We start from the raw sequence: 23,116 nt of genomic DNA, 5'->3' as shown, positions 1-23,116 counted from the left end.
AAACCTTTTGTCTGTCATTTTTCTTATACACAAACGATTTCATGGTAGCAATAGCATAGTTTTTAAGAACCTTTCGAAACTCATCAGCATTTTTGAAAATTTGCCCATCTCCATGAATCAAATGACTCCAAGCATCAATGGAGTTACTCTGTAGAACCATTTCATATTGAGAAGCACTTGAAGAACCAACATCCACAACAAACTAATTCCTTAAAAAAATCAACAATAAAATAATTCAATAAATCAATTGAAATACCAACATCCATATCTTAAATAAAATGTACTTACTAATTGTATGAATAAATTAAACGGTAAATTGGATTATGCATTTTTAATGTTCAGGTGTAGCACAACTACAAACAAAGAAAGATATGAATTACCTGAGAGTATTCTTGTCAATTGGAATAATTTCTTCTTTTCGGATTGCTATCATGTCAATGATATTTACTTTCATGTATACAAACAAGCGGATCATATTACTGACATCCTGATCTTCATTTAATGTCACATATAACTTTCGGTGAGGTGCAAAATATTGTAAGATGGTTGAAGAAGGATTGATTTGATCACATTTTTTGCCAAGATGCAAATACATCTGCATTAGGCTCACATCCTCCTCTATTGTGAAGGTAAACAAATGCTTATTGTATGAACAACTTCCTAGCAACATCATACCACCTTCAATATAGACTCCAATATCTTCACACAGAAAAAAGTGTTATTGTTACAATATTAATGAAGATAAGTATTAGGACTTCTGAGCAGATTCTTGTAATTACGCATAGAAAACATTGCTGTTATTGGCTCAATTTTTCAACTTTTCTTTAAAAACAAATCCTCATAACTAAAATATATCATGAAAAACAACCAATCCATAACATATAAACGCAAAATAAAGCTTTTGGGATGACTCTCTGTGCACCTCGACAATACTGTTTATTTTTTTAAGTAAACTCAACCACTGTCTAGTTTAAAAAAAAAGCTTACTTTGGGGATTTTCCCAAATTTATTGAAAAATATACAATGACAACCAACCATTTACCATAGTTCAAAATCGACATAACCAAATTCAAAACAATAATGAACACAAGAATGCAAAATGTACAAATAAAAGCAAGATCAAAAAAATCTAACATAAATTGCATGAAAAGTGAGACAAACAGAACAAACAGATCATAAAAAACCCATTCCCTTGTTTTCTTTGCTTCAGGTCGTTGTCCCTCTTCGTCGCCCCTTCCAAATCTTTTTCAGTAGGTGTCGCAGGCCACAAGGTTCCTACGGCCCATGAATTTTGCGTAGGTTCTCTACGTTGAGGAGAATATATGGAAATCTGTCGAGAACAATTGAGGAAAAAGATAATAGATGGAAATGGGTGGAGAGAAATCGAGGGAGAAGAGAAAGATGAAAAAATCGGCAGAGATAGGCGGAGAAGGAGAGTGAGAAGAAAAGATGGGCTTGAACCAAATTAAAAAATAGAATAAAATAATTAGTTTAAGGGAAATATTAAATAAAATATGAACTAGGGAATGAGAAAACAGATTTGATGTATTAGGTAGTGCATAATACAATATTATTGGGTAAAGACTGAACATTAAATCCAATTTTTCATTAGGTATTTATCTTGAGTTGCCCCAAATCCATAATAACATAATTTCATTTGTCATTCTTAATCCATTATTAATTTCATATAATTAGAATCATTTTCTTCGTCTTGAATACTTCCATCCATGTAATTTTGTTATAATTAATGTGAAAACACAATTATATTTCAAGATTCAAATTGTTAACATATTAACTTACATTATGTGATAATTCATATAAATATCAAAAGTTTTTGCTCATAAATAACATGTTTTAATTAAAACCATTATAAGAGACAAATGCAATGAATATATGATGTGATATAAATAAAGGGCTCCGAATTTTGTCAACATTGATTATAAAAAATATGTAGTAAATGTTGAAGTATGTTTGCAACAATTTGAGGGGAGAAGCTTCTCATCATGTCCACCCTTGCTTGCCTCCCTCTAACTTTAGCTTCATTAGGATTGCTCACAACATGCCTCATCACAACCTGCAGCTTATCACCACTAGGCTCACCCCATAGATGCCCTTTAAATGCTCCTTCTCTCACTTCACTCATTCCGGCTAAAGGCAACGGATAGCTATTCTCATTATGACTCCGTCGGCCCTGACCAGTTTGTAGCGATCATCGGCAACGACATTGCCATGTCCTCCACGATGGGTCTGCCCCATCCTTCCCCTCTACTAGGCAAAACAAATGCATCCGCTGCCTTGTACAACTTGGGCAGACCGACATGAGGAATATGACCATCGATCACATAAACAGGAGCCCAACCATCCTCGGGTTTCACCAAATCAGAGTCTTCCACAAACTCAACAATCTTGTTCACAAAATCACCTCCCGTGTGATACGGATTCGTCAGCAAATACAAGGAAACAGGGTCCATCCCAGAGAACTCCTTGAGATATGACCCCAACAACACATCCCACCTGTAATGGACCGGGTGCGTCCCTCTGCTTCTAGCCCATCTGGCCTTCTGCTGTGGGGCCCCGCGACCATAATCATGATCTTCTCTCCACCTGGAAAGGAGAGTTTTTTTCCTTCCCAGGATTCGAACTTGGACTATATCCAAATTCAACTCAATCCTGTACCACCAAAGATCATGATTATGGTCGCGGGGCCCCAGAGCAGAAGGCCAGATGGGCTAGAAGCAGAGGGACGCACCCGGTCCATTACACCACCCCTTCCGGTACTCCCATTTGAAAACGCTCAGGAACACAAAGGGCTTTTTTGAATTCGATCCTAACACTAGAGTGGCGATGGGATTCAGGTCCAGTGGCTCCACCGATGATGGATCAAAAAACTCATAATCAACAGGCTGAACAATCTTGCGAAGCTTGAGGGGATCAACCCCGCTTCGATTAAAAGCATGGACATGGAAATTAGTGGGAACCCAAACAAAGTCCATCCTATTACAACTTTGGATGTGTTCAACATTGACCCTATCAGTCTCGAACATGGTCCTCCCTATCACGACCCTCCACTTGCCATAACCAGCGAGCGGGCACGGAAAGGTGTGGAACAGAGGGGGATAACAAGCACCAGGTTCGCTTTGGAAAATAACAATGGTCTCATCCATTCGGCATTCAGTTTTGTAGAGCTCAATAGCCAAGTTTTTCATATCCAAAGGCAAGCCCTCCCAAAATCCAAGATTTTGCCCATCTCCGTGTTGCCGAATCCCCAGCTTTAAAAATGGATTCTTAAGTGTTGATACATAAGACCAAGCTTCAGAGCTATAGCCACCTCCTGAAAGGAAAAGGGCCATCCAAATAACACAGCGAGAAGGCTCCTATTCTCGAAGAAATTTCAAGAATTTGTAAGGGTTTGTTCGGGAGAATAAAATGGCTAACAGGATTACCAAGATTGAAATGGATTTCAGTAACAAGGAATGCCCATTAACTGGCCGGCGATTGACTTCACCTGAATCAATCGGAGGAAGAGAAATGAATTAATTCACAACGGCCGGAATGTTATTTATTTTTTTACTCATTAGATAGTTTTTTTTTTTATCTTTTCTTATATTAAAAAAATGGAAGTTAATATATATTTTTAGAAATGAAAGTTAATATATAGTACGAGAGAAAACAAAATATACATTAAAAAAATGTTAGGATCATGTCAAGTTATTAAAACATGATAATAAATTTTCGGGATACTAAATAAACATAAAGTTTTATCAATATTATAAATTAATAATTGTTTAAAATTACAAAATATAATTAGGATAAGTTAGCAAAATATGATTCTATTGTTTTGTTTTGAAATTCAAATCTATTCATATCTAACTCTTTTGATGGTATACAAAAGTTCTAACGTTACATTTTTGAATTATAATGAAATATTGTGAAGATTTTTTTTTATAAATGTTTTTTTTATGCGTAATTAGTCACGAATATAGTATATCATCAACTTCATCATCAATGTGATTTTCAATTGTGTTAGCTGTAATTTTTTTCTAAGTTTTGTACTTGTGAAAACTTTCATTTTCACTTGATAATATAGAAAAAAAAAATTTTAAAAAATATATAACAAAAATGTTAATGTTAGATCAATTTAATTATTATATATTAGTTAAATAAAAAATGAACTCTTTAAAATAATAAATTATTGATTTATTGATTAAATAACATAATTATAAATTAATAAAATTTGAATATATTGAGGGAAGATTTAAAAATATGACCTTGCCCTTCTATAGGTTTTAAAAAATAACATTGATTTGGTATATTACAAAAATATCCCTCTTAAATAAATTATTAAAACATTTTTATTCACAAATATAATCATTAAAATTCAAAATCAGATTTTCACTCAAATATTACTTCTTAAACTCTTTACCTCACAATCCAATATCCATCTCGGTCGGTCGTGAGCCCTCTTTATGATAGTCTCCAGAAACCATTTTCATTCACCATCTTCTTCCTCCATTTTCCATATCTTTCTCCAGAAACTCCGGTGGTCATCTTCTTCCTCCCACAATCATCTTTTTCGAGAGCCCATCTTCTTCCCCATCACACGCTACTTCCAATGTCCAATGAAAGAGTTATCGTAAGTTTGTTTACCTATTTTGCAAAAAAATTGTGAAATTTGTTTGTATTAGTTTCTGGGTTGTGATGTTTTGTATGATTTGAAGATATTTGTGATTTTTCATAGATCAATTTGAAATATGTGATATGCCCTAGATTACGACTAGTTTAAGAATTTAGGGCTTCAGGGCTTCCAAGGGAGGGGATAGTCGGTTATATTTGAAATTTTGAATTTGTTTTTGAAATGAAGGGGAGACTAGATGGTTTACGAAGACCATTTCATTTTTTTGTTTGAAATGAAGGAAAAAAGAGAAAAAAATATGTATCGTGGAAACCATTTTTTTTACGACCATTGGATGGTTTTGGAGACCATTAGATGGTCTACGAAGACCATTTCATTTTTTTTTTAGCATAGACCATTTCATTTTTTGCGAGACCATGAAGACCATTTCATTTTTTGCTAAGGAAACCATTGGATGGTTTTTTGAGACCATTAAATGGTCTACGAAGACCATTTCATTTTTTATTTGAAACGAAAGGAAAAAAGAGGAAAAAAGGGGTATCTTGGAGACCATTGTTTTATGTACAGTGTTTTTTTTTGCTAAGGAAACCATTGGATGGTTTTTGGAGACCATTTCATTTTTTATTTGAAAGAAAGGCCAAAAAAGACGACAAAAGATGTATCTTGGAGATCGTTTTTTATGAGCACTGTTTTTTTGCTAAGGAGACCCATTGGATGGTCTACGAAAACCATTTCATTTTTATTTGAAACGAAGTAAAAAAAAAGGAAAAAAGAGGTATCTATGAGATCATTTTTTTTATTTTTTTATGTGCACTGTTTTTGTGCTAAGGAGACCATTTTTGGAGACCATTAGATGGTCTACAAAGACCATTTTATTTTTATTTGAAAGGAAGGCCAAAAAGGCGACAAAAAAGGTATCTTGGAGACCATTTTTTATGTGCACTATTTTTTTGCCAAGGAGACCATTGGATGGTCTAGGAAAACCATTTCATTTTTATTTGAAACGAAGTAAAAAAAAAAAAAGGAAAAAATGAGTATCTAGGAGACCATTTTTTTATGTGCACTCATTTTTTGCTAAAGAGACCATTGAATGGTTTTTGGAGACCAATAGATGGTCTATGAAGACCATTTTTATAACATGTAAAGATCGTCTTTTGATCATGAATAGGTTGAGGCGGTAATTTTTTTTCTATCATTTAATATTAAAATTGATATAATTTTAATATTATTTTCTCTTACGAACGCATGTACATTTAGATACTCAACTATCTACCAGAAAAGAGGCTTTCAAGTGCAAATTAACAGTTCAAGCACGTTACAAAGAAATATCGGAGATAATAATGAATAGTCTAAATCCAGAAGAGATGAAATTCATGGTAAATAGCACACAATTTGGAAATTTAATCACTTGTTCAAAAGATTACAAAGCATGGAGTCAAATTTTATGGTATCTTATGATCAGGATGGGTTCCACAAAAAAAAAGATGAATTATGGTTTGTAGTTTGTAAGAGACCAATCTGGTTTTCATTATATGAATATTGTCAGATAACAGTACTGGATTGTAGCGAAACTTTTCCACCAATCCAATAATGTAATGATTTTAACGAAAAATATTTTCCTGGGACGATTATAGTTTTATTGAGTGATGTACGTGCAAAATTATAAGAGATGGTTGGTAGTTCTTTAATTGAAGTGAATATGGATAAAATCATATTAGCTTGTTTGTTATTTGTTGGTGGACTTCTATGGCCAATTAAGGAGAAAGGTGATCCATCTATAGATGACAAGCTACTCTATCTTATTAATGATATAGATGGTTTTAGTAAATATCCTTGGGGTAGAGTTGCTTTCAAAGAAGCTCTTGGTAGTTTGAAAAAAAAAATTAGTAGAAAAAGAGCAACAATTGATTGAGGCTCGAGCAAAGAAAAAATGCGCAAAGAATGCCACCTTCAATATGAGTGGTTTCATCCAACCTCTTCAGATAAATAATATAATTGTTTTAAAATATGAATTATTTATAATGTTAATTGATTGATAATTTCATTTGTGTATTGTGATTGTAGATATTGGCATATGAATGTATTCCAGGGATTCGGGAAGTTTTTGCAACCAAGAAAGAGGGATATAACATTCCGCTACCTCGCATGTGTCTATGGGAGTCAAATAAATGGTCTAAAAAGAAAGCTCCTCACTTACTGAGGTTAGTGATGTAGCTAACAAATTTACCAATGTATGGATTAATTTATTTATTTAAATGCTAATAACATGCATTGTATTAGTTTGTCTGTATATATGTTAATATCCTACATTGTATTAGTTTATTAGTATATATGTTAATACCTTATACTTAACTAATACGTTTAAAATATATTTGTAGGATATTATTGGTTTGTTAAGGCCTATGACTGAAGAGGTCTTCGCTGCTTATGTTTTGAATGGTTTTTTTAGTCATTCATCTGAAGATGCAATCACCGAAAAAATTGTGGAGTATATGATGGAAGGAAAAAATGTATATTGCATTCAAACACCTGCACTAGAGTCATGTAAACAGTCAGATGCCGAGCAGTTATCCCATCGTGCACATGAAGCACCAAATTCTCCATCTCATACACATGTGAATGTAAATGTTGGGGCATCTACTTCAGTTCAGTCCAATGGCATTAGAGAATACATTATTAAAAGATTGTCACAAATGGAAGCCAATTTAGAAATAAGGTTGTCAAAAAGTGAGGTTAATATTGAAACAAGATTGACTAAGATTGAGGATACACTGCAAATCATTTTGGATTATATTTCAGAGCAACACAATCTGTTTGCGAGGAAAAGGAAAAGAAACGAGAGTTTGAGCACCGACACTCCACTGCAACAGTCCTCTTCACGATACATGGGTATTGTAATAGTAATTTATGAAATTTTTGTAGTTTACTCTTAATATTTTTTTGTTTATATGCTAACAGATAAATATAATGTTCATCAATCAAAGAAAAGATTCGAGCACATACAACAATCTTCCACACAACATATTGGTAATTTGTTGATTATGCATTACAAATATTTCGTTAAATTACTAATATTTTTTTTATTATGTTAATAGATACAGGTGATGTTCATCAATCGAATGGAATATTTGAGCACATACAAAAAACATCCACACTTCAAATCGGTATTTTATAATTAGAACATGTTGAGTTACATATTTCGAATGATTTTGTGGAGTTATTAATATTTTTTGTTTATATGTTAATAGATAATGATGATGTTCTTCGATCGGAGGGAAAACCATGTCCAGAGATAGCAGAACAACTAGATTTGATGATCCCTTCATCCCCAAAACGTGTTGTTAAAAAATCAAAGTTTTTATCGACTCCATTCACCACTGAACCCTCCACCACTCCAACGATTGTCATGAAATTCAATCCATTTTTAGGTTGGTTTGACAATAAAGCATATAAGAATGATATCAAGCAGCTGAAGTTGGATTTGAAAATTATGGAGGAAAACACTATGAAGAAAGGAATGTGTGGAGATTACAACAAATTGTGGCTCAACAAATTGTACACACCTGGATCTTGGATAGATAATGATGTGATTATCTTGATTTATTTATGAGGCCAATTAGAGCAATGATTGTTGTGCTGATGATGAAGTTGGGAATAGTTAACAATAACAAGAAGTGGAATGTTGATCGACCTAGATCTTTCCCCCAACAACAATTAATGTTAGTCATATATTACACTTACTGGAATAAACTTATTTATTTTTATTATATATACTAATGTAAATTAGTATTTTTTTTCATATTGTAGTGGAGAATGTGGAGTATGTGCCATCAAGAAAGCTGCGTTGGAGCTATCTGACATGAATGTGTTAACACTCAATGATGATATAGTTGCTGATTTTAGAAAGTTCTTTACTTTATCTATTTGGAATGAGCATTGGACATTGAATAGAAAATAGATCTATTATATATTGAATTGAAAATAGATCTATTATCTTCTCAAAAAGAAAAAAAAAAGGTCTATTATATTTTGTTATGTTAGAACTTTGTTGATCATGTTGAATTGAAATATATCCTTTGAAGAAGCATCGGTCTCTTAGCATGGTCAGGTGTTATGTAAAGTGTCTTGCATTTGAAATATCTGCTTAGGCATTGAATATATAATGGTCTAATTTAAGGTCTTCTAATGGTCTTTGCTAACGTTGTATGGTCTCTGACCATTAATGGTCTTATTGAAGGTCTTCTAATGGTCTTTCATTGAGCTTGCATGGTCTCCAGAGTCGTTATGCAATGTTGTCTCCTTTAAAGAAGCATCGGTCTCTTAGCATGGTCTGTTCTTCTGTAAAGTGGCTTGGATTTGAAATATATGCTTTGGCATTGAATATCTAATGGTATCATTGAAGGTCTTCTAATGTTCTCTGCTAACGTTGTATGGTCTCTGGCCATTAATGGTCTTATTGAAGGTCTTCTAATGGTCTTTCATTGAGCTTGCATGGTCTCCAGAGTCGTTATGCAACGGTCTCTTAGCATGGTCTCTTGTAAAGTGAAACGGTCTCCCGTCTCTTAGAACGATCTCTTAACGGACGGTCTTCTCCAAAGTGTCATGCTCTTTCACCACGGTCTCTTAACTAAAGTAGAATGGTCTCTATGCATGGTCACTATTTTATGAGGCTATATGTGTCGTACTTTATAATATAATGTGTTGTAAGTAATGCAAACTTAATGTAGTTATATGTCATAAACATGTAATATATTTTGTTAGACCAAAACACTTTATGTATGATATATATATCATAATTTAAATATGTCATAACATACATATCATAAATTCATATATCATAACTTAAATATGTATATTTTATGTATCTTATGACATATTGTGATGCACAATACTTCATAACATGTTGTATATGTATTCATATAAATATATCGTTCAGATGCATGAAATATGGTATGATATATAGAGATATAGATACTTATTTTAGTAAATACATAAACCGTTTATGGATTAGATATATATATATATATATATATACTTTTAGTAAATTTAAAAAGTAACTAAATGATTTGTACATATAATAACATATAATTAGATATATATTTTGATATATAATTGAGATGATGTCTTGAATACATATACCATAGCATATATTGATATATTATGACACATTGACTTATGCTACAATATATCATAACATATTTTACATATAGTAACAATATGTTATTTATATATTGAGATGCATCATACATTTATATGATAAATCTATATACATTGTCATATACATTGAGATCTCGTTGTAAATTCATATTTTATTATATACATATAATAACATATAAATGTTATTCAAAAAAATATAAATGATGTTATTTATATGAATGACATATAATTTGATATAGAGATATATCGTGACATATAAATATATTTTACATATAATAATAATACAAAGATATATATATGTCAGTTAGATGCACAAAATATTATATATATAGTATAATGAGATAAAAAATTTAATTAGGTTGAGTTGAAATAACATATAACTCAATTAGAAAGTTGGACGACCATCATACAACTAAAACGACCATCCAAAACTAAGGGGACCATCATATAGACCATCAGCGACCATTAGACAACCAAGGTGACCATCATGAAGCTAGTGCGACCATCAAGAGACCATCAAAGCAATAAAGGTACTGAGAAACCATCAGAGACCACCATGAAGCTAGTGCGACCATCAAGAGACCACGTGAAGCTAGAGTGATCATCAAAATACCATAAAAGCAATAATGGTCCTGCGAGACCATCAAAGACCATCACGAAGCTAGCAAGACCATCAAAAGACCATCAAAGAAATAAAGGCCAAGAGAGACCATCAGAGACCATCATGAACCTAGTGCGACCATCAAGAGAACAAAAGACCATAAAAGCAATAAGGGCCCTGCGAGACCATCAAAGACCATCACGAAGCTAGCAAGACCATCAAAAGACCATCAAAGCAATAATGTTATCATCATATGCCATACAAAGACCAATCTAGCATAAAGGTCATTTACGTCTACCAAACTCCCCAACAAAAGGAATTCTATTAGTTGTTCTTCTTCCACGCCTAATTTTTAGGTCTGGAGGCAACACATGAAATTTAGGATTATTCACGGTCCAATCACATTTCTGAGGCACAGGGTACACAGTTTGAGCATATGCAAGAGCCCATGTATTCGATGAATAATATTCTGAACAAAGGTCATAACATCTGATTTTGGCTTTGAAGCTTGCTGCTATAGCATGTACACATGGAATTCTATCAATATCAAGCACTCTGCAAGTGCATTATTTTGAACCAAAATCCACAATTTCATTGTGTCCATGACCAGTAACATCATATTCCATCTCATTCAATTCTTCCACATGCATTGTCTGAGATAAAATGAACCTTTCCCGAAGAATCTTCTCCACAGAAGGTGTCACTGATGTCGTGCATTCATTTGCAGCATTACGATATCTGGTAAACCAACCCGAAGTAACCTTTTGAAGTGCATCTAGCAATGAAATAATAGGAAGCTCTCTGTCATACCATAATCTAGAATTTATCGATTCAACCCCATTTGTTGTCATTATGTTATACCTTGAGCTCGGATAATATGATCTACACCATTTTTCAAAACAAGTGTGCTCTTCCAAATAGGCTGCTAGTTGTGGATATCTGCTCTTCATATCAGCGTATTGTGAATCAAATTCAGAAGATTTATATAAGTGTGCTATTCGTGCGAATGATTCAGAAGCACCTGTTTTTCTGAATTTAGATTTTATATTTTGTGAAAGATGCCACACACAATAACCATGATGTGCATTTTCATACACATTAGCAACAACATTTATTATACCTTGATGCCTATCAGAAATAATCAACAATCTTTCATCATCAGGTATCAATTCTTGGAGGTTTTTTAGAAACCATGTCCATGATTCGGTAGTCTCTGAGTCAACAACACCCCATGCAATAGGATATTGATAAAAATCTCCATACTGGGCAGTTGCAACAAGTAACACACCTTTGTATTTACCTTTCAAAAATGTTCCATCAATGGCAATAACTTTTCTCATAAATTTGAAGCCGCTGACACATGCACCAAAAACTACAAACACATATTTAAATCTATGTTGCTCATCATTCACTCGCTTTATCATTTCCAAATACGAAGGTAGCCACATACAATTCTCATCCGGATCACCTCTTAATTTGTTTTGAGAAATTTGTTTGCCTTTCCATTCCTTATAATAAGAAACACCAAGTCCCTTATTTTGCATCATTGTCATTATCAATTTTGGTGTAGGTGTCGTGTATTTACCTTTATAATTCTCCAATAACGCAACAACAGCAGAACTCGCTTGCCTATGTCTTCTTCTTCTATCGCCAAGGTCGCATGTGTGTGTATTGCAATAAGTTTTGATACGAAAACGAGTTGAATCATTCATTTTTCCAGCTCTCACTCTCCAGGTACATGCATTGGTGACACAACGAACTTCATAAAGAATTTTTGTAGATTTCAAAACATGAATCTCGAAGCATGCAGATATCGCAATCTTTATCAGCTCATTCTTCACTTCCTCTTTGGTTTCAAATTCTTGTCCAACAGCAAGAGTTGATCCGCCTACGAAAGAATAACTAGCACTACGAGGATCACCAATAAATTGTTGTTTCACCACATCACCTCCTAAATCTTCTACCATTTGTTCATCACACAAATTAGTTGGAGTTAAGTCCACTCCAGTATAAGTTACTAAATCTTTTGTCATTTTTTCATCGGACAAATTAATTCGACTTAATTTCACTCTAACAACCTCAGTTTCTTCAATATTTGATGGATGAGATATCAATACACCCTCGTCAGTGGTAAAAGTACGATCAAAATATTCATTACGCAAAGCATTGGGTGAATGAATATCAGCATGATTGGCAACATCACTATATCCCATATCAACTTGAAGATTTACCATTTCATTACATGTACTTCTGTTAGTCGCAACAACATAATTTTCTTCATAATCGTTAACATGTGATCTTTTGATGTGGATCACGGGTCTACTATGGTGATCCCCAAATAGTAAATATGATCTCAATGCTAGCTGGTTACGCACATAAATTGGCCTCGAATTGTATGTCTGAACTTTTGGAAGATAACTTTAACTTGAAGTTATAACTATCTCTATTCACCTCTAAAACACTGCATATCTCAAAAACAACATCTTCCACATTCAAGTTTAACTCTTCCACTGTAATGGTTATCATCTGAGAATTCAATCCAAAGCTCCAATTACAAATGTCATTCTCATTAATTTCCCACTCCCCATCATATTCGCATATAATATTTGTCATGGGCATCTTGCATAAACAACAAAATCAATGTTAAAAATAGTTCAATTTTTTTTTGGCAACACAATTATAGGTTAGAAGACCATCATATAACTATGAGAGACCCATTATAAAACTATGGAGACCAAAAACTATAGAGACCATCCATGGTGTAGGGCCCTGAAATTAGTTTTCGTGATTATTGGAATTTATTATAATTATTTTTGAGATTTATTGAGCCGGGATTGAATCGAATTAAATTGGGAGTTTCAGGGACCGAAATGCAAAAGTTGGATTTTATATTATATCTCATGCAAGTTGACTTATCAAGTCACTTCACCATCACTCATCCTTCCTCTCCCTTCCTCTCCATTTCGTACGTATTGAAGCGAAAGCCATGGGAGCTTTTCAAGCTTTTCTTCCGTCCGATTTGCACGATCCTTCCGTCAGATTTTGATTCCGAGTTAAGTTTCATGATCACCGCAACGAGGGCTTCGTTTTGAAATTTGGATTGGATTTTCGGGTTTGGATCGGACTTGGGAGTTGATCGATTGAGAATTGAAGGCGATTTGAATCCTCGAAGGACTTAAAAGGTAGAAGACGACATTGATTAGAATGGGGTTGAATACTCAAGTTTGATTGATTCTCGAGCCCCGAAAATCACATACTGCATGTTTATTTGCTTGTGTGAATTGGATTGGTCATTTTATTTACACTTGCATCCATATTGAGCCGATTTCTCGATTCGTTTTGAAATTAGACGATTTAGGGAGCTATACTGAAGTGGTCTTGGATTTCGAGTTTTTCCAAGTGCTAGAATACTTCTTATAGTTGCTCTGAAGTCTAGGGGTTGAGTTGAACGACATCCACCTCGAATGGGTGTGCCGGTGAGTTGTTGTGAAGACTTGGCCCCGGGATCCCAACCGAATATCGATTGATATTTCGATTATCTGATTTGATAGTCCCGAGATTTGAAGTCATGCATTCATTCATTCACATTTTGATTTGTTATTGATTATTGCATTTCAATCTGAGGTGTTTATCCGATATTTCATGCCTGTCTCTTTTACTTAGAAATTATATTTCTAACCGGTTTATCCGGCTGTTGTCTTTGTTTGTATGTGTACTTGGCAACAGGAGGATCAAGAGCAGGACCAAGTCGTTTGGGTTAGCTCGGGGTGAGATGATAGAAGTGAGACACCGTGTCTTAGGGTTGTGTCCTTTTGGACTTGTATTGTTTTGATTAGTCGATCAAATTATGTTGTCGAATTTGTTTGGTTGATCGCGTTTTGAAAGAGTGGGTGCCCGGTGAGCCAACTTGTGGCTAAGGGCTTTGATGACTCTTCGTATAAACAATCTTTTGTTTAATATAATTTACACTTTTATTAATGGCAATGACTTTATCTTTCTTCATATTGTTATATTGTGATATACTATTGTTGTTTTGATAAAGACCTTGAATATACTATAGTGTATGTAAGATGTGGTAGAACATGGAGATGTCTATCATGAAACACATCTTATAGTCACTGTATATTCTAAACTGTTCCTAGTCGATTGAGCCGTCCGATAATAAGGATAAGGATCGCTCGAGTTTGAGACTAGCATTTGCGATGCAGAGTACCACGTTTCATTGGTAAGGAACATAGAGATGTTCGAAGCATGCAAATGGATATTCATACGATGAATGATCGAACTACCCTATCCGGACTTTCCAAGTGGTTATCACTTATCGAGTGGATAAAGTCCGCGGTTTTGGTTGTACACCATTAGTCCTTACTACTTGAAACATCATTGAGACTCTATATGCTAGTACTGTGCTTTGACTCGTTTACCGACTCTATTGGGGTCATCAGGTGTCGGGATTGGGTACAGTTACAACACATATAGGAGTCGATGATTTGTTGTCAAGGATTCACCACATACTTGCGAGTGTGGATATCCTATGCGATCTGAGGAGATATTAGTGTGACGAATCTCTGGCCAGAGTACATGATGTGTTTTAAGAAATGGTTTCTTAGTAACACATGCGATGTCACTATTTGATCTTCAAGATGTATTGCATAGTTATCGAATCTCGAACGACTCTCGATTTACCAATGGTTGTTGATTCGATCGGGATATATGGATGAAGGGACCGTACTGTACGCTAACCAAAATCTATTGGTTCTTGTAGGCACTATCAGTGATACCTAGGGAATCATGGGGCGATGTTGCTAGGCGCTCTTACCATGATTCGATGGGCAAGTCGGAAATCGTTGTTCCGAGTCACAAGGAGTTGTGAGCCCACGGCTAGCTGTATCCCTGAACCATTGAGGGTCACACAGAGTAATGGATTTTTAATCACCGTTGAGATAGTTAAATTTAAAGAGTTAAATTTAATGAACAAAGAAGTTGGACTTCTTAATTATGAGTAGAGGAGTAAGATTTCCTAAAATGACATAGGGATGGGCATTTTTGGAAATCACTGAATTTGGATTCAGAAAAATTTATTTTGACTTTAAAAGGTGCAGAAATGGTTTCTGTGAACATTGGTAAAATCGGTTTATCAATCAGAGTCACGATGAATTTTATATTAATTTCTGAACATGCGGGCTTTGCTTGTCAGGCTTGAACTTATGACTAATGGGCCCTAAGCTGTTAGCGGCCTACATTATAAATAAGTTATTGCAGTACAGAAATTATACACAACAGGTCACAAAATTTTCGAAAAACCCTAGTGATTTTCCTCTGAAGTGGCCGACCCCCTCTCCCATCTGCTCGGTAAAATCCAGTCTGTGAATTTTGAATTACAGTCTGGTTTAACGAATCAAATTCGTTAATCTCTTCGTAGAAACTTCTGATAGATTTTCTAGTGCAATCTATCAGAGGGATTAAATATCCGTTCGTGGACCTGATTGAAGAACAGTTCGTCCATCAGTTCCAGGGATATACAACAAGAGCAGAGCAATCTGTTGGTGTCCATAATCTCGCTTCGAGATTGGAGGTAAAAATTTATAATCGTTATTTAATTTTTACACACACAAATTTAATCGTAAGGTTGATACCCATTATGGAATCGTTCCATATAAAAATTTTAAACTTCCGCTGCACCGGGTATCAATCCTGATTGATCTGATCGTCGCATTCTCCAACAGTGGTATCAAAGCCAGGTTGCTCAGATCAAGCGATTAAATTAATCGATTGTACAAAAATTTTTAAGCCTCGGTTTTTGAAACAAAATAAATATTTTAAAAATAAAAATTTTTTTTTCGGGCAAAAACCCGGGCAGCGATTGGATCGCTGCCCGGGAGGTGGGGGGCAGCGATGGTCGCTGCCCAGCGCAGCGCTCGTCGCTGCCCTAGGGGCAGCCGGGCTGCCCGGCCCGACCCCATTAGGGCGCGGGCAGCCCGGGAATGTCCCGGGCGGCCCGCGGGAAAAATTTATTTTTAATTTTTAAATTAAATTTTAATATGTTAAAATTCTATTTTTGGTCCGATCAAAAATTGTTTTGATTGGTCCACGAGGCGTCGGATCGAATTGTTCGAGTCCGAAAATTTTAAAATTGATTTTTGGATAAATTTGAATTTTTGGAAAATTTAAATATTTTATCCGTTAAATTGAATTTTGAAATTAATTATTTTTGGTACAATTGATGATAAGATATGATCTTATGGATATATTGAGTAAAATATGATTTTATGTATAAAATTAGATTTTATAGAAAAAATATGATTTTATTTGATAAAAAGATAAAATATGATTTTGTATGTAAAATGAGATTTTATGTATGAAATATGATTTTATCCTTTTAAATTTAAATTGCCAATGCATGTTATCCAATAAATTAATTTTGAATTAAATGTTATTGGATAAGGATGATCGATTGCCATGACCAATTTTGTAGGTGTATGTTAGAAATTTACATTTGTTTTTATTGTTGTTGGTTTTATTAATGGGTCTGGTTTATGGCCCAATATGAATTGTCATATGTAATAAAAGTGGGCTTGGTTTATGGCCCGTTCCCACCCCTTAAAATGTATCCCCTACTTGTCATTGTTATTTATTGTAAATACATTAGATTTAGTGGGAGATCAAGATTTGAAGACGGAGGTGGGCCCAGCAAACAATAAAGACAGAAGAAATGTAAATTGGAAGCTCAATGTAATAGGATTGCATTGCATACTGCATATTACCTAGGATTGGACTAAGACTCGTGATTGGCAACCACGGGTCGATTAGAAATGGAATCGATCATCCTATATAATATGTGATATTATTGTTGTATGCATGTTTTAGACAAAATTGTGTGAATCCGACAAGCATACAAAATTTTAAAAATGATGAGACAAATTTTCAAAATTAAAATCCCTCATTTAAATATGATTTAAAATTGATATCAAGATAAATAAAGAAAATTTAAATTTGTTTAAATGTTCCTACCTTCCATCAACGATCAATGTATGAGATGCTACCCGCGGATATGGTCCGGCTCATATTATTGGGGGGGCCCGTTCGTCGGAAAGTTGTACATTGGATCGACACATGTTGTAAGTTGGGTGGAACTCCCATGGGATCGGCTCATATTATTGGGGGATCCACATGGCGACCGTCCATCACAACTTAATATTGATGGGTCATCTTGACATGTCACAATAAACGGCGTTATATTATTGGGCCCTTATTGGACATGAGGTAAAAACATGGAGGTTGCTTTGGAAGCAATTGGGCTCTACCTTTTGAAAATTATGGTTGGCTGATATTATTCGGGACCATAGATTGTCAATTGGACTCCATGTTCTCACTAAGGAAAACAGTTTTCCGTTTTCACTAGAGGGTAGTGAAATCGTTAAAATAGTGGGAGTGAGATTCATAAAATAAATTTCGCCTATTTTATGTCTTAGTAAATTGCTTAAACAATCACTGATATTTGTCTGTTTCTTTTCAGTATTTCATAAAGATGAATTCGCGTAATCCACTTTTCTCGATCCTCGAACAAAATAAGTTGACTGGCGCAAACTATACGGAATGGTTCCGTAAGTTGAAGATTGTCTTGACTTCGGAGAAGATGCTCTACGTGTTAGAAAAATCTCCTCCGAAGGAAGCACCAGCTGACATAAGTCCGGAAGAGTTAGCCAAACTTGATACATGATGGGACCATGATATCAAGGCCAAATTCTATATGCAAGCCTCGATGTCTGATGAACTCCAGAGGCGATTTGAGGACACCGTGAATGCTGCTGACATTCACGTACAACTCAAGGAACTTTTTGGGGCTCAATCGAGGGCTGAAAGGTTCGCTACTGTAAAGGAGCTAATGACGTGTCGCATGCGTGAAGGGACTTCGGTCCGTGATCATGGGGTACGAGTGATTTGGCTCATACAGAAGTTGGTAACCCTTGATTTGGTGTTGGAGCATGAACTCAACGTGGACTTACTACTTCTATCTCTTCCTTCTTCGTTTGACGGTTTTGTGGTGAATTTCAATATGAACAAGATAGAGGCCTCCCTTGAAGAGATGGTCAATATGCTTGTGACATATGAATCCACATTAAAGAAGGATAAACCGGCTTTCTTGGTGGGCTCCTCTTCTTCTGCTAAGAAGGGGCCAAGTACAAAGGGTAAGAAACGTTCTGCCCTACCCAAGAAAATCGAACCCGAGAAGAAGTACAAGACAAAGGCTTCAAACATTGAAAAATCCAAGGATGTTTGCCATTACTGCAAGAAGCCCGGTCATTGGAAGCGTAACTGCAAGGAATATCTAGAGCAGTTGCGAACTGCGAAGGGTATGTTCTATATTGAAATAAATGTTTCACTTAATACTACTTCTTGGGTATTGGATACCGGATGTGGATCTCACATTTGCAATGATTTGCAGGTGATGACAAGAAGTCGCAGGCTTAGAATGGGTGAGACCCAGCTGAGGCTCGGAAATGGTTCCAGAGTTGAAGCTAAAGCTGTGGGAGATATTTATTTAATTTTGCAGAACGGTTTTAAGTTACTTTTGAGAGATGTTTTATTTGTTCCGGATTTGATTAAAAACATTATTTCTGTTTCTATGCTTGATAGAGATGGTTATTCTTGCAATTTTGTGAATGGGATTTGCAATATTTACAAGAATGAATGTTTGATTGGACATGGACAACTCGAAAACGATCTATATAACTTAAAACTAAAAGTCGTTCCAATAAATTATGTTGATAAATCGGCAACAACAAACAAAAGGAAAATCGATAGTCAAAACCCGGCAAACCTTTGGCATGCTAGGCTAGGTCATATTTCCTCAAGGAGGATGAACAAGCTAGTGGGAGAGGGCATGTTTGATATGTTTGATATTAACTCTCTACCTACTTGTGAATCCTGCCTGAAAGGAAAAATGACTAAATCTCCTTTTAAGGGGAAACCTGAGCGTAGTCAAAATCTGTTGGATTTGATCCATACAGATGTTTGTGGTCCATTTAGAGTTGGTACTCAATATGGCCACACCTACTTTATTACCTTTACTAATGATTATTCTAGGTATGGGTATTTATATTTAATGAAATATAAGTCTGAAGCATTTGAAAAGTTCAAAGAATTCAAGGCTGAAGTAAAAAACAAGCTAGGTAAAAGTATTAAAGCACTTCGATCGGATCGAGGTGGAGAATACTTAAGTACCGAGTTTTTGGACTATCTAAAAGAGAATGGGATTCTCTCTCAGTGGACTCCTCCTATGACACCAAAGTTGAATGGTGTATCGGAGCGTCGTAATCGAACTTTGTTGGACATGGTTCGATCCATGCTGAGTTTCACTGAGCTTCCACCTTCATTTTGGTGCTATGCGCTTGAAACGGCGGTATTGTTGTTGAACAACGTCCACACTAAAGCAGTGGACAAAACACCATACGAGTTATGGAATGGCAAAGCTCCTAAGTATTCGTACTTGAGGATTTGGGGATGTCCTGCTTACGTGAAGCGGACAGTGGGAGATAAGTTGGATAGTCGATCCAGCTTATGTTATTTTGTAGGGTATCCGAAGAATTCAATCGGATATTATTTCTATTATCCTGCTGAAACAAAGGTGTTTGTTTCAAGGAATGCCACCTTCTTGGAGAAGGAGTTCTTATTGGATAAGAAAGGCGAGATGATGGAACTCGAAGAAATTCGAGAAGAACCCGAAATACAAAATAACAATCCTACACCTCAGGAACCATTGATGGACACGCCTATACTTAGAAGATCCGAAAGGACTTCTAGACCTCCTATTCGATATGGTCTTCTTCTTGAAGGGGATCAAGATGAACCCGATATTGGATGTGATCCAAGAAACTTCAAGGAAGCAATTTCTGATGCGGATTCAAATTTATGGCTTGAAGCTATGCAGTCGGAAATAGATTCGATGCATACAAACCAAGTTTGGTCTTTAGTAGATCCTCCCAATGGAATTGTTCCAATAGGGTGTAAATGGATCTACAAGAGAAAGCTTGGGCCTGATGGTAAGGTATTGACCTACAAGGCGCGATTGGTGGCGAAAGGTTATACTCAAAGACAAGGAGTTGACTATGATGAAACCTTTTCACCAGTTGCAATGTTCAAGTCCATAAGAATCCTTATTGTCATAGCTGCTTGGTATGACTATGAGATATGGCAAATGGATGTGAAGACTGCTTTTCTTAATGGAGACATTAAGGAAAAAATCTATATGAAGCAGCCTGAGGGATACACATCCATGGGAAGCGAGCATAAGGTATGCAAGCTTCAGAGATCAATTTATGGTCTAAAACAAGCATCAAGAAGTTGGAACCAGAAATTTGATGAAACAATAAAGGATTTTGGTTTCATCAAGAACCCGGAGGAACCATGCGTGTACAAGAAAGTAGTTAAGGATGCGGTGACATTCTTAGTACTTTATGTTGATGACATCCTACTCATTGGGAATGACGTAGGGATGTTGCAGTCAACAAAGATATGGTTATCAGGTAGATTCTCGATGAAGGATTTGGGTGAGGCATCCTATATTCTAGGGATACAGATCTATAGAGATAGATCTAAGAGAATGATAGGACTCACTCAATCAACCTACATCGACACCATATTGAAACGGTTTTCAATGGATGGGTCCAAGAGAGGACATCTACCCATGTGTCATGGAGTTTTTCTATCCAAGTCTATGTGTCCCAAGACGGATGAAGAGATAAAGAAAATGACACATGTACCATATGCGTCAGCCATAGGTAGTATCATGTATGGGATGATATCTACCAGACCGGATGTAGCATTTGCTCTGAGTGTCACGAGCAGATATCAAGCTAATCCCGGTCAAATGCTTTGGAAAGCCGTGAAGGATATTCTTAAGTACTTACGAAGGACTAAGAATATGTTCATGGTATATGGAGGAAGAGAACTAAAATTGGAAGGCTATACCGACTCTAGCTTCCAAAGTGACGTGGATGACTCGAAGTCAACCTCTGGATTTGTGTTCATGCTCAATGGCGGTGCTGTCTCTTGGAAGAGTTCCAAGCAGGACACCACAGCGGATTCCACCACTGAAGCAGAATACATTGCAGCATCAGCTGCTGCAAAAGAGGCCGTTTGGATGAGGAATTTCGTCCAAGAGTTGGGCGTCATTCCTGAAGTTGTTGGTCCAGTCCCGGTGTACTGTGACAACACGGGTGCCGTTGCTCAGGCAAAGGAACCAAGGTCTCATCAAAGATCCAAACACGTACTGAGGAAATACCACATCATCCGGGAGATTGTGGAAAGAGGAGACATCACTGTCGAAAGAGTGGCCTCTGCAGACAATATCGCTGATCCACTTACTAAGCCCTTGCCAGGACCATTATTTGACAAACATCGCAAAGCAATGGGTCTACGTAGTATGACTAGTTGGCTATAGGGCAAGTGGGAGATTGAAAGAGTGGGTGCCCGGTGAGCCAACTTGTGGCTAAGGGCTTTGATGACTCTTCGTATAAACAATCTTTTGTTTAATATAATTTACACTTTTATTCATGGCAATGACTTTATCTTTCTTCATATTGTTATATTGTGATATACTATTGTTGTTTTGATAAAGACCTTGAATATACTATAGTGTATGTAAGATGTGGTAGAACATGGAGATGTCTATCATGAAACACATCTTATAGTCACTGTATATTCTAAACTGTTCCTAGTCGATTGAGCCGTCCGATAATAAGGATAAGGATTGCTCGAGTTTGAGACTAGCATTTGCGATGCAGAGTACCACGTTTCATTGGTAAGGAACATAGAGATGTTCGAAGCATGCAAATGGATATTCATACGATGAATGATCGAACTACCCTATCCGGATTTTCCAAGTGGTTATCACTTATCGAGTGGATAAAGTCCGCGGTTTTGGTTGTACACCATTAGTCCTTACTACTTGAAACATCATTGAGACTCTATATGCTAGTACTGTGCTTTGACTCGTTTACCGACTCTATTGGGGTCATCAGGTGTCGGGATTGGGTACAGTTACAACACATATAGGAGTCGATGCTTTGTTGTCAAGGATTCACCACATACTTGCGAGTGTGGATATCCTATGCGATCTAAGGAGATATTAGTGTGATGAATCTCTGGCCAGAGTACATGATGTGTTTTAAGAAATGGTTTCTTAGTAACACATGCGATGTCACTATTTGATCTTCAAGATGTATTGCATAGTTATCGAATCTCGAACGACTCTCGATTTACCAATGGTTGTTGATTCGATCGGGATATATGGATGAAGGGACCGTACTGTACGCTAACCAAAATCTATTGGTTCTTGTAGGCACTATCAGTGATACCTAGGGAATCATGGGGCGATGTTGCTAGGCTCTCTTACCATGATTCGATGGGCAAGTCGGAAATCGTTGTTCCGAGTCACAAGGAGTTGTGAGCCCACGGCTAGCTGTATCCCTGAACCATTGAGGGTCACACAGAGTAATGGATTTTTAATCCCCATTGAGATAGTTAAATTTAAAGAGTTAAATTTAATGAACAAAGAAGTTGAACTTCTTAATTATGAGTAGAGGAGTAAGATTTCCTAAAATGACATAGGGATGGGCATTTTTGGAAATCACTGAATTCGGATTCAGAAAAATTTATCTTGACTTTAAAAGGTGCAGAAATGGTTTCTGTGAACATTGGTAAAATCGGTTTATCAATCAGAG

General features: G+C 35.8%; 2 protein-coding genes and 1 pseudogene across 2 annotated transcripts; 1 reads left to right on the top strand and 2 right to left on the bottom strand.

The window, feature by feature from the left end:
* Positions 1–1,927: 1,927 nt before the first annotated feature.
* On the bottom strand, positions 1,928–4,548 carry LOC140888911 (uncharacterized; annotated as a pseudogene).
* Positions 4,530–9,021, top strand: LOC140888910 (uncharacterized). Its single transcript, XM_073296612.1, has 7 exons — positions 4,530–4,633; positions 6,698–6,834; positions 7,012–7,522; positions 7,729–7,797; positions 7,882–8,188; positions 8,441–8,539; positions 8,871–9,021. The coding sequence occupies exons 3-7, from the start codon at positions 7,036–7,038 to the stop codon at positions 9,019–9,021; spliced, it is 1,113 nt and encodes a 370-aa protein (XP_073152713.1). The 5' UTR covers positions 4,530–4,633; positions 6,698–6,834; positions 7,012–7,035.
* A 1,936-nt stretch (positions 9,022–10,957) lies between these two features.
* LOC140888909 (uncharacterized) lies at positions 10,958–12,625 on the bottom strand. Its single transcript, XM_073296611.1, has one exon. The coding sequence runs from the start codon at positions 12,623–12,625 to the stop codon at positions 10,958–10,960; it is 1,668 nt and encodes a 555-aa protein (XP_073152712.1).
* Between the last annotated feature and the right edge of the window lie 10,491 nt (positions 12,626–23,116).

Source organism: Henckelia pumila, chromosome 3, assembly GCF_033568475.1.
Source record: "Henckelia pumila isolate YLH828 chromosome 3, ASM3356847v2, whole genome shotgun sequence".
Classification (NCBI taxonomy): Eukaryota; Viridiplantae; Streptophyta; class Magnoliopsida; order Lamiales; family Gesneriaceae; genus Henckelia; species Henckelia pumila.
The sequence above is the reverse complement of the archived record's forward strand: the minus strand, read 5'-3'. Positions and strand labels throughout refer to the sequence as shown.

What these genes read in the sequence shown, in the direction of transcription:
- LOC140888910 (XM_073296612.1), top strand. Translation starts at nt 7,036, where the DNA reads ATGACTGAAGAGGTCTTCGCTGCTTATGTTTTGAATGGTTTTTTTAGT. An exon ending in GTCCTCTTCACGATACATGG is followed by an intron (nt 7,523 to 7,728) that starts GTATTGTAATAG and finishes TTATGTTAATAG; the next exon opens with ATACAGGTGATGTTCATCAA. An exon ending in AAATTGTGGCTCAACAAATT is followed by an intron (nt 8,189 to 8,440) that starts GTACACACCTGG and finishes TTCATATTGTAG; the next exon opens with TGGAGAATGTGGAGTATGTG.
- LOC140888909 (XM_073296611.1), bottom strand. Translation starts at nt 12,625, where the DNA reads ATGGTAAATCTTCAAGTTGATATGGGATATAGTGATGTTGCCAATCAT.